General features: G+C 42.3%; 1 protein-coding gene across 1 annotated transcript; it reads left to right on the forward strand.

Moving 5' to 3' along the window:
- Positions 1-674: 674 nt before the first annotated feature.
- LOC135535320 (transient receptor potential cation channel subfamily A member 1-like) lies at positions 675-18,435 on the forward strand (the record flags this gene model as incomplete). Its single annotated transcript, XM_064961988.1, has 5 exons — positions 675-723; positions 3,231-3,330; positions 3,432-3,532; positions 9,430-9,599; positions 18,264-18,435. Coding segments are annotated over 5 exons (592 nt in total), but the record flags the coding sequence as incomplete, so codon positions are not given.
- Between the last annotated feature and the right edge of the window lie 286 nt (positions 18,436-18,721).

Here is an 18,721-nt window from a genome sequence, read left to right on the forward strand (position 1 = left end):
GACTGAGCGGTTCCTTCCTCTTCAGTACCTGGAAGGACGCCTGTGTCTTTGTAGTGACTGGGTGTATTGATACACCATCCAAAGCCTAATTAATATCATCAATCAAAGGGAGATTTAATGTGTGTGTTTTTTTTACCCATCTACAAATACTGTATGTGTCTTTATTTGCGAGGTATTGGAAAACCTCCCTGGTCTTTGTGGTTGAATCTGTGTTTGAAATCCACTGCTCGGCTGCAGGAACTTACATATATTTTGTATGTGTGGGGTACAGAGATGAGGTAATCATTCATACATCGTGTTAAATACTATTATCACACACAAAGAGTCCATGCGTCTTATTATGTGGTTAGTTAAGAACATGTTTACTCCTGAACTTATTTTTGGCCAGAACAAAAGGGGTAGAATACTTATTGACTCAACACATTTCAACTATCTATATGTTATAAATGCGATTTAAAAAAATCTTAATAAATAATTCAATTTTAACATTTTTTTTGTAACATTACGGGGTATTGTATGTGTGTTTAGGCCAGTGACAAAACAACAACAGGTTGGTAACACAACAAAACGTGGTGACAAAACAACAACAGGTTGGAAACAAAACAAAACATGGGAAAAGTAAAGGGGTAGCAAATACTTTCTGAACCCACTTTGGTGTGATTCTCTTTATCCAGGTCAACCATATTCGATCACACGGAGTTGGCGGAGTACCTCATTTCAATGGTAAACTCAGCACACACACATGCACAAACCTACGCACCCACGCACACACACAGAAACACACACACACATCAGAGTTGGTGGTGTACCTCATTTCAAAGGGTTAACACTACAGTAATATAGTAAAGTCCCATGTAAAATAAGAGCACCTTCTCCCAGCTGCCCACTGCACTGAGGCTAGAAAACACTGTCACCACCGATAAATCTACAATAATCGAGAATTTCAATATATGCATTTTTCTTCAGCTGGCCATGCTTTCCACCTGGCTACCCCTACCCGGGGCAACAGCTCTGCAGCCCCCATCGCAACTTGCCCAAGCCTTCCCCATCTCTCCTTCACCCAAATCCAGTCAGCTGAGTTTCTGAAAGAGCTGCAAAATCTGGACACCGACAAATCCCCTGAGCAAGACAATCTGGACACTCTCTTTCTAAAACTATCCGCCACAATTGTTGAAACCCCTATTAATAGCCTGTTCAACCTCACTTTCGTATTGTCTGAGATTCCCAAAGATTGGAAAGCTGCCGCAACCATCCCCCTCTTCAAAGGGGGGACACTCTAGACGCAAACTGTTACAGTACTATATCTATCCTACCCTGCCTTTCTAAGGTCTTCAAAAGCCAAGTCAACAAACAGATCACCGGCCATTTCGAATCCAATCGTACCTTCACTGCTATGCAATCTGGTTTCCGAGCGGGACATGGGTGCACCTCAGCCACGCTCAAGGTCCTAAAGGATATCATAACAGCCATCGATAAAAGACAATACTGTGCAGCCGTATTCATCAACCCAGCCAAGGCTTTCGACTCTTGTAAGTCACCTCATTCTTCTCGGCACACTCAACAGCCTTGGTTTCTGTTGCAGGACTCTGTCATTCTTCTCGGCACACTCAACAGCCTTGGTTTCTGTTGCAGGACTCTGTCATTCTTCTCGGCACACTCAACAGCCTTGGTTTCTGTTGCAGGACTCTGTCATTCTTCTCGGCACACTCAACAGCCTTGGTTTCTGTTGCAGGACTCTGTCATTCTTCTCGGCACACTCAACAGCCTTGGTTTCTGTTGCAGGACTCTGTCATTCTTCTCGGCACACTCAACAGCCTTGGTTTCTGTTGCAGGACTCTGTCATTCTTCTCGGCACACTCAACAGCCTTGGTTTCTGTTGCAGGACTCTGTCATTCTTATCGGCACACTCAACAGCCTTGGTTTCTCAAATGACTGCCTCGCCTGGTTCACCAACTACTTCTCAGAGAGAGTTCAGTGTGTCAAATTGGAGGGCCTGTTGTCCGGACCTCTGGCTGTCTATATGGGGGTACCACAGGGTTCAATTCTCGGGCTGACTCCTTTCTCTGTATATATCAACAATGTCGCTTTGCTGCGGATGACTCTCTGATCTACCTGTACACAGAAGACACCATTCTGTATACCTCTGACTATTCTTTGGACACTGTTTTAACTAACCTCCAGATGATCTTCAATGCCATACATCTCTCCTTCTGTGGCCTCCAACTGCTTTTAAACGCTAGTAAAACTAAATGCATTCTCTTTAACCGATCGCTGCCCGCACCTGCCCACCCGTCAAGTATCACAAATTGGATGCAGTCTATCACAGTGCCATCCATTTTGTCACCAAGCCACATTTCCTACCCACCACTGCGACCTGAATGCTCTCGTTGGCTGGCCTCGCTTCAAATTCGTCGCCAAACCCACTGGCTCCAGGTCATCTATAAGTCTTTGCTAGGTAAAGCCCCGCCTTATCTCAGCTAACTGGTCATCATAGCAGCACACACCCGTAGTACGCGCTCCAGTAGGTATATTTCACTGGTCACCCCCAAAATCAACTCCTCCTTTGGCCGCCTTTCCTTCCAATTCTCTGCTGCCAATGACTGAAACAAATTACAAAAATCACTGAAGCTAGAGACTCATATCTCCATCACTAACTTTAAGCATCAGCTGGCAGAGCAGTTTACAGATCATTACAGCTGTACATAGCCCATCTGTAAATAGCCCACCCAACTACCTCATCCCCATATTGTTATATATTTGTTTTGTTCCTTTGCACCCCAGTATCTCTACTTGCACATTTATCTTCGGCACATCTATCACTCCAGTGTTTAATTGTAATCATTTCGCCACTACGGCTTAGTTATTGCCTTACCTCCCTAATCTAACCTTATTTGGTTGCACTGTATATAGACATTTATATTGTGTTAATGACTGTAGGTTTGTTTAATCCATGTTTAACTCTATAATGTTGTTTGTGTCACGCTTCTTTGCTTTATCTTGGCCAGGTCGCAGTTGTAAATGAGAACTTGTTCTCAACTGGCCTACCTGGTTAAATAAAGGTGAAATAAAAAAAAATAAAAAAATATAAAAAATAGCCCAGAAACCGTCTCGCATAATGTGCTTCTGAATCCCAATAGACTGTGTGACCAAATGGCACCCGATTCCCTACAAAACAATAGTGCACCATATAAGGAATAGAACTTAACTTGTATTGCCTGTTGTGTTGACAGGGTGCAGACATTGACTACATAGACTGTAAGGGTCTTTCTCCCCTGCTGCTGGCTACTAACTGTGGAGCCTGGAGATCTGTGGCTCTTCTGTTGTCCAAAGGTCAGCTTTTACACTAAATCAATAACGGAATTCAAATGCAACACATTTGTGGAATGAACTCAGGTTGTGGAGGGTCTGCGTGTCGGTGTGTGTGTCTCCAGGTGCCAACGTCAACATAAAGGACAAGTCAGGATGTAACTTCCTTCACCTGGCCATCCTGCAGCCCAAAGGCCTAAAGAACCTCACAGGAGACATCTTACAGGTAACACAACATGACGTAGCATTAGATGTAACAGGTAGCTTAACAAATGGTATCCAATGGTACATTGAAAGGTACATTGCCTTCAGAAGGTGATCATACCCCTTTGACTAATTCCACATTTTGTTACAGCCTTTATTCCACATTGTGTTACAGCCTTTATTCCACATTGTGTTGTGTTACAGCCTTTATTCCACATTGTGTTACAGCCTTTATTCCACATTGCGTTGTGTTATAGCCTTTATTCCACATTGTGTTATAGCCTTTATTCCACATTGTGTTACAGCCTTTATTCCACATTGTGTTACAGCCTTTATTCCACATTGTGTTGTGTTACAGCCTTTATTCCACATTGTGTTATAGCCTTTATTCCACATTGTGTTGTGTTATAGCCTTTATTCCACATTGTGTTATAGCCTTTATTCCACATTGTGTTGTGTTACATCCTTTATTCCACATTGCATTGTGTTACAGCCTTTATTCCACATTGTGTGGGTTACAGCCTTTATTCCACATTGCGTTGAGTTAAGCCTTTATTCCACATTGTGCTGTGTTGCAGCCTTTATTCCACATTGTGTTGTGTTACAGCCTTTATTCCACATTGTGTTGTGTTACAGCCTTTATTCCACATTGTGTTGTGTTACAGCCTTTATTCCACATTGTGTTACAGCCTTTATTCCACATTGCGTTGTGTTATAGCCTTTATTCCACATTGCGTTGTGTTATAGCCTTTATTCCACATTGTGTTATAGCCTTTATTCCACATTGTGTTACAGCCTTTATTCCACATTGTGTTGTGTTACAGCCTTTATTCCACATTGTGTTGTGTTACAGCCTTTATTCCACATTGTGTTATAGCCTTTATTCCACATTGTGTTACAGCCTTTATTCCACATTGCGTTGTGTTATAGCCTTTATTCCACATTGTGTTATAGCCTTTATTCCACATTGTGTTACAGCCTTTATTCCACATTGTGTTGTGTTACAGCCTTTATTCCACATTGTGTTACAGACTTTATTCCACATTGTGTTATAGCCTTTATTCCACATTGTGTTGTGTTATAGCCTTTATTCCACATTGTGTTGTGTTACAGCCTTTATTCCACATTGCATTGTGTTACAGCCTTTATTCCACATTGTGTGGGTTACAGCCTTTATTCCACATTGCGTTGTGTTAAGCCTTTATTCCACATTGTGTTGTGTTACAGCCTTTATTCCACATTGTGTTGTGTTACAGCCTTTATTCCACATTGTGTTGTGTTACAGCCTTTATTCCACATTGTGTTGTGTTACAGCCTTTATTCCACATTGTGTTGTGTTACAGCCTTTATTCCACATTGTGTTGTGTTACAGCCTTTATTCCACATTGTGTTGTGTTACAGCCTTTATTCCGCATTGCGTTGTGTTACAGCCTTTATTCCACATTGTGCTGTGTTACAGCCTTTATTTACATTGCGTTGTGTTACAGCCTTTATTCCACATTGTGTTGTGTTACAGCCTTTATTCCACATTGTGTTGTGTTACAGCCTTTATTCCACATTGTGTTGTGTTACAGCCTTTATTCCACATTGTGTTGTGTTACAGCATTTATTCCACATTGTGTTGTGTTACAGCCTTTATTCCACATTGTGCTGTGTTACAGCCTTTATTCCACATTGTGTTGTGTTATAGCCTTTATTCCACATTGTGTTGTGTTATAGCCTTTATTCCACATTGTGTTGTGTTATAGCCTTTATTCCACATTGTGTTGTGTTACAGCCTTTATTCCACATTGTGTTACAGCCTTTATTCCACATTGTGTTGTGTTACAGCCTTTATTCCACATTGTGTTGTGTTACAGCCTTTATTCCACATTGCTCTGTGTTACAGCCTTTATTCCACATTGTGTTGTGTTACAGCCTTTATTCCACATTGTGTTGTGTTACAGCCTTTATTCCACATTGTGTTGTGTTACAGCCTTTATTCCACATTGTGTTGTGTTACAGCCTTTATTCCACATTGTGTTGTGTTACAGCTGTTATTCCACACACAATTCCTCAGAATGACAAAGTGAAAATACGTTTTATTTCTTTATTTTATGTTAGCAAATCTATTGAAAATGAGATACAGAAATATCTCACTTACATATTCACACCCCCGAGTCAATGCTGTGTGGAAGCATCTTTGTCTTAGATTACTGCTGTGAGTGTTTATGGGTAAGTCTCCTAGAGCTTTCCACACTTGGATAGTACAACATTTGCTTGTTGATCGTTTGCTAGACAACCATTTGCAGGAGTTTTCTCTGTTTTTCTCAAAGATTTCTGTTTCTTTTTTCCCTAAAAAACTTGTTAACGATTACAAGCATACCCATAACGTGATGCAGCCACCACTATGTTTGAAAAGATGGAGAGTGGTACCCAGTGATGGCTTGTACTAGACTTCCAAAAAACATAACACTTTGTTTACTGGACAAAAAGTGTATTGCTTTGCCAGATTTTTTGCAGTACTACTTTAGTGCGGTGCAGTAGTGGTGCATTAGCGGTGCATTGGTAAAACCACAGAGGAAGCCAAGCCAGGGGAAAAAGCCACAACCTACAGTGCCTTGCGAAGGTATTCGGCCCCCTTGAACTTTGCGACCTTTTGCCACATTTCAGGCTTCAAACATAAGGAAATAAAACTGTATTTTTTGTGAAGAATCAACAACAAGTGGGACACAATCATGAAGTGGAGCGACATTTTGTGGATATTTCAAACTTTTTTAACAAATCAAAAACTGAAAAATTGGGCGTGCAAAATTATTCAGCCCCCATTAAGTTAATACTTTGTAGCGCCACCTTTTGCTGCGATTATAGTCTCAGGTCTTTTGCAGACTCCATCAGGTTTTCTTCAGAATGGTCCTGTATTTGGCTCCATCCATCTTCCCATCAATTTTAACCATCTTCCCTGTCCCTGCTGAAGAAAAGCAGGCCCAAACCATGATGCTGCCACCACCATGTTTGACAGTGGGGATGGTGTGGTCAGGGTGATGCGCTGTGTTGCTTTTACGCTAAACATAACGTTTTGCATTGTTGCCAAATAGTTCAATTTTGGTTTCATCTGACCAGAGCATCTTCTTCCACATGTTTGGTGTGTCTCCCAGGTGGCTTGTGGCAAACTTTAAACAACACATTTTATGGATATCTTTAAGAGATGGCTTTCTTCTTGCCACTCTTCCATAAAGGCCAGATTTGTGCAATATACGTCTGATTGTTGTCCTATGGACAGAGTCTCCCACCTCAGCTGTAGATCTCTGCAGTTCATCCAGAGTGATCATGAGCCTCTTGGCTGCATCTCTGATCAGTCTTCTCCTTGTATGAGCTGAAAGTTTAGAGGGACGGCCAGGTCTTGGTAGATTTGCAGTGGTCTGATACTCCTTCCATTTCAATATTATCGCTTGCACAGTGCTCCTTGGGATGTTTAAAGCTTGGGAAATCTTTGTATCCAAATCCGGCTTTAAACTTCTTCACAACAGTATCTCGGACCTGCCTGGTGTGTTCCTTGTTCTTCATGATACTCTCTGCGCTTTAACGGACCTCTGAGACTATAACAGTGCAGATGCATTTATACGGAGACTTGATTATACACAGGTGGATTGTATTTATCATCATTAGTCATTTAGGTCAACATTGGATCATTCAGAGATCCTCACTGAACTTCTGGAGAGAGTTTGCTGCACTGAAAGTAAAGGGGCTGAATAATTTTGCACGCCCAATTTTTCTTTCGCAAGGCACTGTATGTGTTGTGATAATTGCTTTGCTTGCTCTATAACCTGTTAGTTCTTATGCCTTGACACCATAACAGATACAGTGTATTCGGAATGTATTCAGACCCTTGACCTTTTCCACATTTTGTTACATTACAGCCTTATTCTAAAATGGTTTAAAAAAAGTCTTCATCAATCTACACATAATACCCCATAATGACATCACAATACCTCATAATGACATCACAATACCTCACAATGACATCACAATACCCCATAATGACATCACAATACATCATAATGACATCACAATACCTCATAATGACATCACATTACCCCATACTGACATCACAATACCCCATAATGACATCACAATACCCCATAATGTCAAAGCAACAAAAGGTTTTTTTAGAGATGTTAACAAAAAAACACACAAATAACCTATTTGCATAAAATTCAGACCCTTTGCTATGAGACTCGAAATTGAGCTCCAGGTGCATCCTGTTTCCATAGATCATTCTGGAATTATTTCTACAACTTGGAGTCCACCTGTGGTAAATTCAATTGATTAGAAATTATTTGGAAGGCACACACCTGTCTATATAAGGTCCCACAGTTGACAGTGCAGGTCAGAGCAAAAACCAAGCCATGAGGTCGAAGGAATTGTCTGTAGAGCTCCGAGACAGTATTGTGTCTAAGCACAGACCTGGGGAAGGGTACCAAAACATTTCTACAGCATTGAAGGTCCCCAAAAACACAGCAGCCTCCATCATTCTTAAATTGAAGAAGTTTGGAACCTCCAAGACTCTTCCTATAGCTGGCCGCCTACGGTGAAGCATCGTGACGGCAGCATCATGTTGTGGGATGTTTATCTGCGGCAGGGACTGGGAGACTAGTCAAGATCGAGGGAAAGATGAATGGAGCAAAGTACAGAGAGACCCTTGATGAAAACAATGACCCTAATCACACAACGTAGACATAAGCAGGAGTGGCTTCAGAACTCTAAATGTCTCTGAATGTCCTCGAGTGGCCCAGCCAGAGCCCGGACTTGAACCAGATCGAACATCTCTGGAGAGACCTCAAAATACAGTTGCAAGAAAAGTTTGTGAACCCTTTGGAATAACCTGGATTTCTGCATTGATCACTCATAAAATGTGGTCTGATCGTCATCTAAGTCACCATCTGACTCATCACAGTGATAGACTAACACAATCTGACTCATCTAAGTCACACTGATAGACTAACACAATCTGACTCATCTAAGTCACAGTGATAGACTAACACAATCTGACTCATCTAAGTCACAGTGATAGACTAACACAATCTGACTCATCTAAGTCACAGTGATAGACTAACACAATCTGACTCATCTAAGTCACAGTGATAGACTAACACAATCTGACTCATCTAAGTCACAGTGATAGACTAACACAATCTGACTCATCTAAGTCACAGTGATAGACTAACACAATCTGACTCATCTAAGTCACAGTGATAGACTAACACAATCTGACTAAACCAACACAAACTTTTTCTAGCATCTGTGGCTGTGCAGCGACGCTCCCCATCCGACCTGATAGAGCCAGAGAGGATCTGTAGTGAAGAATGAGAAGCATGATACCTTCTGCTGCCAATCCTTTTCTGCCAGCTGAATGTACACAGCCTATTGTTACAGTACAGCCTATTGGGGTCCTGTGTGGCTCAGTCGGTAGAGCATGGCGCTTGCAACGCCAAGCGTCGTGGGTTCGATTCCCGCTGGGACCACCCATATGTAAAAGTAGTGGCCCCAGCCGACTTGTAAGTCGCTTTGGACAAAAGCGTCTGCTAAATGGGATATATTATTATATTATTATTATAAGAAAATGAAATGTTCTCTCTATCGCCGTCAACCATTTGTCCTGAGTCTGTTTCTAGTATCAAATGAAGTTGGATTACTCCCTGTGATAGTTTAATAAAAGTATTTAGAGGTTTGCCAAAAGCCTCAGCCTTCTGCTGTTGCTTACTTTAGCTACAGTACTGGCCGAAACAAAATGAATCAGACTTAAAGGAATTCAGTTGACCTTTTGGTTGGGACAGTCTGTGTGTCGATCTGCTCTCAGGAAGTCAGGGTTGTAGTGTGTGTGTGTGCCGTGTGTGTACATATCTGTTTACTTACGTGTGTGTGTCCTGCCCCCTATAGCACAGCAGTATGATGGATCTGTTGAGTACTGAAGACAACGAGGGCTGTACTCCTCTCCACTACGCCTGCAGACTGGGTATCCACGAATCGGTCAAGAACATCCTGGTTCTACAGGTCTCTCTGGACCGCAAGTCCAAGGACAAGAAGTCAGCCCTGCACTTCGCTGCCCAGTGAGTGGTGTTAGGTCTAGTGGTGTTAGGTCTAGGTCTATTGGCGTTAGGTCTAGTGGTGTTAGGTCTAGTGGTGTTAGGTCTAGTGGTGTTAGGTCTAGGTCTAGTGGTGTTAGGTCTAGGTCTAGTGGGGTTAGGTCTAGTGGTGTTAGGTCTAGTGGTGTTAGGTCTAGTGGTGTTAGGTCTAGTGGTGTTAGGTCTAGTGGTGTTAAGTCTAGTGACGTTAGGTCTAGGTCGAGTGGGGTTAGGTCTAGTGGGGTTAGGTCTAGTGGTGTTAGGTCTAGTGGTGTTAGATCTAGTGGTGTTAGGTCTAGTGGGGTTAGGTCTAGTGGTGTTAGGTCTAGTGGTGTTAGATCTAGTGGTGTTAGGTCTAGTGGTGTTAGGTCTAGTGGTGTTAGGTCTAGTGGGGTTAGGTCTAGTGGTGTTAGGTCTAGGTCTAGTGGTGTTAGGTCTAGTGGTGTTAGGTCTAGTGGTGTTAGGTCTAGTGGGGTTAGGTCTAGTGGGGTTAGGTCTAGTGGGGTTAGGTCTAGTGGGGTTAGATCTAGTGGTGTTAGATCTAGTGGTGTTAGGTCTAGTGGTGTTAGGTCTAGGTCTAGTGGTGTTAGGTCTAGTGGTGTTAGGTCTAGTGGTGTTAGGTCTAGGTCTAGTGGTGTTAGGTCTAGTGGTGTTAGGTCTAGGTCTAGTGGTGTTAGGTCTAGTGGTGTTAGGTCTAGTGGTGTTAGGTCTAGGTCTAGTGGTGTTAGGTCTAGTGGTGTTAGGTCTAGTGGTGTTAGGTCTAGTGGTGTTAGGTCTAGGTCTATTGGTGTTAGGTCTAGTGGTGTTAGGTCTAGTAGTGTTAGGTCTATTGGTGTTAGGTCTAGGTCTAGTGGTGTTAGGTCTAGTGGTGTTAGGTCTAGTCGTGTTAGGTCTAGTGGTGTTAGGTCTAGTGGGGTTAGGTCTAGTGGTGTTAGGTCTAGGTCTAGTGGTGTTAGGTCTAGTGGTGTTAGGTCTAGTGGTGTTAGGTCTAGGTCTATTGGTGTTAGGTCTAGTGGTGTTAGGTCTAGTAGTGTTAGGTCTATTGGTGTTAGGTCTAGGTCTAGTGGTGTTAGGTCTAGTGGTGTTAGGTCTAGTCGTGTTAGGTCTAGTGGTGTTAGGTCTAGTGGGGTTAGGTCTAGTGGTGTTAGGTCTAGTGGTGTTAGGTCTAGTGGTGTTAGGTCTAGGTCTATTGGTGTTAGGTCTAGTGGTGTTAGATCTAGTGGTGTTAGGTCTAGTGGTGTTAGGTCTAGTGGTGTTAGGTCTAGGTCTAGTGGTGTTAGGTCTAGTGGTGTTAGGTCTAGTGGGGTTAGGTCTAGTGGTGTTAGGTCTAGTGGTGTTAGGTCTAGTGGTGTTAGGTCTAGGTCTATTGGTGTTAGGTCTAGTGGTGTTAGATCTAGTGGTGTTAGGTCTAGTGGTGTTAGGTCTAGGTCTAGTGGTGTTAGGTCTAGTGGGGTTAGGTCTAGTGGGGTTAGGTCTAGTGGTGTTAGGTCTAGTGGTGTTAGGTCTAGTGGTGTTAGGTCTAGTGGGGTTAGGTCTAGTGGGGTTAGGTCTAGTGGTGTTAGGTCTAGGTCTAGTGGTGTTAGGTCTAGTGGTGTTAGGTCTAGTGGTGTTAGGTCTAGTGGTGTTAGGTCTAGATCTAGTGGGGTTAGGTCTAGTGGTGTTAGATCTAGTGGTGTTAGGTCTAGTGGTGTTAGGTCTAGTGGTGTTAGGTCTAGTGGTGTTAGGTCTAGATCTAGTGGGGTTAGGTCTAGTGGTGTTAGATCTAGTGGTTTTAGGTCTAGTGGTGTTAGGTCTAGTGGTGTTAGGTCTAGGTCTAGTGGTGTTAGGTCTAGTGGTGTTAGGTCTAGTGGTGTTAGGTCTAGTGGTGTTAGGTCTAGTGGTGTTAGGTCTAGTGGTGTTAGGTCTAGTGGGGTTAGGTCTAGTGGTTTTAGGTCTAGTGGTGTTAGGTCTAGGTCTAGTGGTGTTAGGTCTAGTGGTGTTAGGTCTAGGTCTAGTGGTGTTAGGTCTAGTGGTGTTAGGTCTAGGTCTAGTGGTGTTAGGTCTAGTGGTGTTAGGTCTAGTCGTGTTAGGTCTAGTGGTGTTAGGTCTAGTGGGGTTAGGTCTAGTGGTGTTAGGTCTAGGTCTAGTGGTGTTAGGTCTAGTGGTGTTAGGTCTAGTGGTGTTAGGTCTAGGTCTATTGGTGTTAGGTCTAGTGGTGTTAGGTCTAGTAGTGTTAGGTCTATTGGTGTTAGGTCTAGGTCTAGTGGTGTTAGGTCTAGTGGTGTTAGGTCTAGTCGTGTTAGGTCTAGTGGTGTTAGGTCTAGTGGGGTTAGGTCTAGTGGTGTTAGGTCTAGTGGTGTTAGGTCTAGTGGTGTTAGGTCTAGGTCTATTGGTGTTAGGTCTAGTGGTGTTAGATCTAGTGGTGTTAGATCTAGTGGTGTTAGGTCTAGTGGTGTTAGGTCTAGTGGTGTTAGGTCTAGGTCTAGTGGTGTTAGGTCTAGTGGTGTTAGGTCTAGTGGGGTTAGGTCTAGTGGTGTTAGGTCTAGTGGTGTTAGGTCTAGTGGTGTTAGGTCTAGGTCTATTGGTGTTAGGTCTAGTGGTGTTAGATCTAGTGGTGTTAGGTCTAGTGGTGTTAGGTCTAGGTCTAGTGGTGTTAGGTCTAGTGGTGTTAGGTCTAGTGGGGTTAGGTCTAGTGGGGTTAGGTCTAGTGGTGTTAGGTCTAGTGGTGTTAGGTCTAGTGGTGTTAGGTCTAGTGGGGTTAGGTCTAGTGGGGTTAGGTCTAGTGGTGTTAGGTCTAGGTCTAGTGGTGTTAGGTCTAGTGGTGTTAGGTCTAGTGGTGTTAGGTCTAGATCTAGTGGGGTTAGGTCTAGTGGTGTTAGATCTAGTGGTGTTAGATCTAGTGGTGTTAGGTCTAGTGGTGTTAGGTCTAGTGGTGTTAGGTCTAGGTCTAGTGGTGTTAGGTCTAGTGGTGTTAGGTCTAGTGGTGTTAGGTCTAGTGGTGTTAGGTCTAGTGGTGTTAGGTCTAGTGGTGTTAGGTCTAGTGGGGTTAGGTCTAGTGGTTTTAGGTCTAGTGGTGTTAGGTCTAGGTCTAGTGGTGTTAGGTCTAGTGGTGTTAGGTCTAGGTCTAGTGGTGTTAGGTCTAGTGGTGTTAGGTCTAGTGGTGTTAGGTCTAGTGGTGTTAGGTCTAGTGGTGTTAGGTCTAGTGGTGTTAGGTCTAGTGGGGTTAGGTCTAGTGGTGTTAGGTCTAGTGGTGTTAGGTCTAGTGGGGTTAGGTCTAGTGGGGTTAGGTCTAGTGGGGTTAGGTCTAGTGGGGTTAGGTCTAGTGGGGTTAGGTCTAGTGGGGTTAGGTCTAGTGGTGTTAGGTCTAGTGGGGTTAGGTCTAGTGGTGTTAGGTCTAGTGGTGTTAGGTCTAGTGGTGTTAGGTCTAGTGGTGTTAGGTCTAGTGGGGTTAGGTCTAGTGGGGTTAGGTCTAGTGGGGTTAGGTCTAGTGGTGTTAGGTCTAGTGGTGTTAGGTCTAGTGGTGTTAGGTCTAGTGGTGTTAGGTCTAGGTCTAGTGGGGTTAGGTCTAGTGGGGTTAGGTCTAGTGGTGTTAGGTCTAGTGGTGGATGCAATGCTGAGACATCAATCCATGGGGAAGTCAGTGCCACATTTTAATTTTCACTCCAATTCTCAGACATTATTTACAAAATATGCATTTGTGTTTAATGCGTCCGCCAGAACAGAGGCAGTAGAGATGACATTGTGTTCTCTTGATAAGTGCATGAATTTGACAATTTTCCTGTCCTGCAAAACATTGAACATGCAATGAGTACTATAGGTTGTCAGGGAAAATATATGGAGTAAAAATTTCAATATTTTCTTTAGGAATGTCTCTAGGAATGTGGTGAAGTAAAGGTTGTCAAAAATATAAATAGTTGTAAGGGTGCATGTTGGTGGCAGGAAGTCAGGCACAGGAGATCGAACTAGGTATAAAACGGAGCAGTTTAATAATTGCTCAAAACTCAGAAAAGCAAATTATATAAAATAATACAATTGTGTGCAAAACTCATCGCACACCAGAACATAACTTCCAAAATAGCTTACAAACAAACAATCACCGACAAGAACAATGAGGGGGAACAGAGGGTTAACTACAGGATAAACGGAGTTAGCCTTCCCCGGAGCAGATAGGTATCCTACGAAGCAAGCTCGATCTATTCAGGGCTTTCTAAAGCGAACCAGCTTCAGTTAGCTTCACATTCCAGCTCAGGCTTCATCCGTAGGTATTATGACGGTGGATATTGCTCATCCGAACACCAAACTCTTCATTGGGACAATGCTGAAACATCAATCTGTGGGCGGGTCAGTGACACATTTTAATTTGTGTCAAAATAAAAATGAAAGAAATGTTATCTTGTAAGTTTGCTCTTAGAAATGCCGTCTTTATTTTATTACTTATTACTATGTGCTTAATGCCTAAGCACCTTATTTTCTCCACTCCTATCAATAAAATAATACTTTTATTTGTCAAAAAGTTTTCCAGTGCGTGATGTCTCAAATGCATTCGGTCATTACTAAGTAATGTGATAGGTATTAACATAAAATCAAATTAAAATAAAACAATAACATTTGATTCAGAAAATACTGTATTTTCGATTTGTTTTAAGTAGCCTAGACAGAGTTTCAGAATTTGTGGGCAGAAGGGGCAGATTGGCAATACTGGCAATACTGGCAAATGCCAGATTGGTTGAAAACATTTTTGTTGTTGGGTGGGCAGGTCAATATTGACACCAAAATATAGTTTTATATATGTAAAAAAAAAAATGGAAAAAGGTGACATGGCTGGCAGCCCATGCATTGGGCTCCTCAGATTGTCTTTGAAAAATATTTTTAAAGCAATTTCTCTGCTATACTAATCTATACTAAGCCTTTGGCTGATCAGTGGCCAACAGCCGGCCGCCCTAACAAGATTGTCCGGCCCGGTTATCAAAATACCTTGAATCATTCCCGCTTGGATGTGTTAGACAAAATAAAACATATTTCTTGAAATCCCCAGTAGTCTAAATGTTATTTACATCTTAATAAAGCACTTTGAATGACTTTATCAGATGATTCATCATGATTTCGGTCTGCTGGTGCCACCAGCTGTAAGGGTCAGACACAACAATAGCTCGCAGAGAGTACTTAGCACCTCTGGATGTAATATGTGAACGGAGTGCACACCGATTTTACATGTAGAATCCAGTAAAAGTGTACAAAATGTCAGAAGTCTACATTGTCTCTTAACCACAGCGCACTGAATGATCGACAGACAAACGTTAGATCCACACCCGGTGCTATGTGTACGAGCCTTGAAAGTTAGTGACACCCGGTGCTATGTGTACGAGCAGCTGAAAGTTAGTGACACCCGGTGCTATGTGTAAGAGCCTTGAAAGTTAGTGACACCCGGTGCTATGTGTACGAGCCTTGAAAGTTAGTGACACCCGGTGCCATGTGTACGAGCCTTGAAAGTTAGTGACACCCGGTGCTATGTGTACGAGCCTTGAAAGTTAGTGACACCCGGTGCTATGTGTACGAGCCTTGAAAGTTAGTGACACCCGGTGCTATGTGTACGAGCCTTGAAAGTTAGTGACACCCGGTGCTATGTGTACGAGCCTTGAAAGTTAGTGACACCCGCGACACCAGGTTAACATGTTAGTCTAGAGCCCTGTGATAGTAATGAAGACTTATGGTAGGTGATGTTTCAGAACATGTTAGTCTAGAGCCCTGGAATAGTAATGAACACTTAGGTAGGTGATGATTCAGGGGAACATGTTAGTCTGGAGCCCTGTGATAGTAATGAACACTTAGGGTTCATGATTCAGGGGAACATGTTAGTCTGGAGCCCTGTGATAGTAATGAACACTTCGGGTAGGTAATGATTCAGGGGTACATGTTAGTCTGGAGCCCTGTGATAGTAATGAACACTTAGGGTAGGTGATGATTCAGGGGAACATGTTAGTCTGGAGCCCTGTGATAGTAATGAACACTTAGGGTTCGTTGATGATTCAGGGGAACATGTTAGTCTGGAGCCCTGTGATAGTAATGAACACTTAGGGTAGGTGATGATTCAGGGGAACATGTTAGTCTAGAGCCCTGGAATAGTAATGAACACTTAGGGTAGGTGATGATTCAGGGGAACATGTTAGTCTGGAGCCCTGTGATAGTAATGAACACTTCGGGTAGGTAATGATTCAGGGGAACATGTTAGTCTGGAGCCCTGTGATAGTAATGAACACTTAGGGTAGGTGATGATTCAGGGGAACATGTTAGTCTGGAGCCCTGTGATAGTAATGAACACTTAGGGTAGGTGATGATTCAGGGGAACATGTTAGTCTGGAGCCCTGTGATAGTAATGAACACTTAGGGTAGGTGATGATTCAGGGGAACATGTTAGTCTGGAGCCCTGTGATAGTAATGAACACTTCGGGTAGGTGATGATTCAGGGGAACATGTTAGTTTGGAGCCCTGTGATAGTAATGTGATAGTAATGAACACTTCATTTTATCACATCGAATATATTCTTTAATCATGAGGCCAATCACCATTGGCCTCATGGTGAAAATCGCTGAGCGGTTTCCTTCCTCTCCGGCAACTGAGTTAGGAAGGACGCCTGTATCTTTGTAGTGACTGGGTGTATTGATACACCATCCAAAGTGTAATAAATAACTGCAGCATGCTCAAAGGGATATTCAATGTCTGCCTTTTAATTTAAAATGATTTTGTCTACCAATAAGTGCGCTTCTTTTCAAACCATTGAAAAACATTCCTTCTCTTTGTGGTTAAACCTGTGCTTGTAATTCACTGTTCTACTGAGGGACCTTACAGATGATTGTATGTGTGGGGTACAGAGATGGGCTAGTCGGTTAATTAAAAATCATGTTAAGCACTATTATTGCACACAAAGTGAGTCCATGGAACTTACAGTATGTGACTTTATAAATTAAGCTGACTTTTACTCCTGAACTTCTTTAGGTTTGCCTTAACAAAGGGGTTGAATCCTTATTCTGTAACGGTATTCCTCTCTCTTCCGAGGAGGAGTAGAAAAGATCGGTGTCCATATTTTAATGAAATAACCGAACACTGAATACAAAAGAACAAGAGAAATAAATGAAAACAGAAACTGTTTTGTGTGGTAAAACACAGACACAGAAAACAACTACCCACAAATCATAGTGGGAAAAAGGGGTGTCTAAGAATGGTTCTCAATCAGAGACAACTATAAACAGCTGCCTCTGATTGGGAACCATACCAGGCCAAACACATAGAAATACCAAAACATAGAACAACACATAGAATGCCCACCCCAACTCACGCCCTGACCAAACTAAAATATTAAAAATTAAAATAAATAAATATAAATAAAATAATTTTAGACATTAAAAAGGAACCAAGGTCAGGACATGTCATATTCACTCAAGACAGTTCAGGTTTGAATTTTCTTTTCTAAAATATAATTCCACTTTGACAATGTGTCACATAAAATCTAAATGTAATCAATTTAAATTCAGGCTTTTTAACAGACAGACGGACAGACACTAGTTACCACAGCCACAAATGGCTAAACCTTGCCTATTTCTTAGATTTATTTTCTTAAAATCAGATTTCAAACCTAACTTTAACCATAACCTTAACCACACTGCTAACGTTATGCCTAACCCTGACCTAAAATTTTAATCAAAAAGCAACATCTCATTTTCAATATATAGTCAATTTCTACTTTGTCGCTGTAGTAACTAGTGACAACCTGTCATCAAGGCAAGTGTGGCTACTTTGAAGAATCTCAAATATCAAATATATTTTAATTTGTTTAACACTTTTGGTTACTACATGATTCCATATGTGTTATTTCGTAGTTTTGATTTCTTCACTATTATTCTACAATGTAGAAAATATAAAATTTAAAGATAAACCTTGAAATAAGTTGGTCTGTCCAAACTTTTGACCAATACTGTATATTTTTTCCTCGCCCTCATCCCGCTCTCTCTCTCTCTCTCTCTCTCACTCACACACACACACACACACACACACACACACACACACACACACACACACACACACACACACACACACACACACACACACACACACACACACACACACACCTAACTCTCCTGTCAATAGAAATGTTCATATTAACACCAGGTATACCTCTAACTCTCTTCTCATCAGGTATGTTCGTATTAACACCAGGTATACCTCTAACTCTCTTCTCATCAGGTATGGTCGTATTAACACCAGGTATACCTCTAACTCTCTTCTCATCAGGTATGGTCGTATTAACACCAGGTATACCTCTAACTCTCTTCTCATCAGGTATGGTCGTATTAACACCAGGTATACCTCTAACTCTCTTCTCATCAGGTATGGTCGTATTAACACCAGGTATACCTCTAACTCTCTTCTCATCAGGTATGTTCGTATTAACACCAGGTACACCTCTAACTCTCTTCTCATCAGGTATGTTCGTATTAACACCAGGTACACCTCTAACTCTCTTCTCATCAGGTATGGTCGTATTAACACCAGGTACACCTCTAACTCTCTTCTCATCAGGTATGGTCGTATTAACACGAGGTATACCTCTAACTCTCTTCTCATCAGGTATGGTCGTATTAACACCAGGTATACCTCTAACTCTCTTCTCATCAGGTATGGTCGTATTAACACCTGCCAGCGTCTGCTGGAGACCATCACAGACTCCCGCCTGCTGAACGAGGGGGATGAGAGAGGCCTGACTCCCCTACACCTGGCCTCTGGAGTGGACACACCAAAGTGGTGGAGCTGCTGCTTAAGTAAAGGAGCTCTCTTTCACAGGTGCTAGCACTAACACATGTATGTACATGACTACGCTGTTCACAGTGAGGAAGACAGTGGCACAGATTTTGTTTTTAAAGGTTTGCAACAGATCCTCAAGCCAATCTGTACATTTTGACGTAGGAGTAGGATCACCAACATTTCTGTAAATGTCCCAAAAGCCCTTTGAAATCCCGGATGGATTATTACTAGAATCAGGTGGGAATATATAGGTAACCCGGGAATCTTCAACTGGAAATTCTGGGAAATGTAGCTGGATTTTGACACCCTACATGGAGAATGTAATGGTGTGT

This window comes from Oncorhynchus masou, unplaced genomic scaffold (genome assembly GCF_036934945.1).
Source record: "Oncorhynchus masou masou isolate Uvic2021 unplaced genomic scaffold, UVic_Omas_1.1 unplaced_scaffold_4775, whole genome shotgun sequence".
Classification (NCBI taxonomy): Eukaryota; Metazoa; Chordata; class Actinopteri; order Salmoniformes; family Salmonidae; genus Oncorhynchus; species Oncorhynchus masou.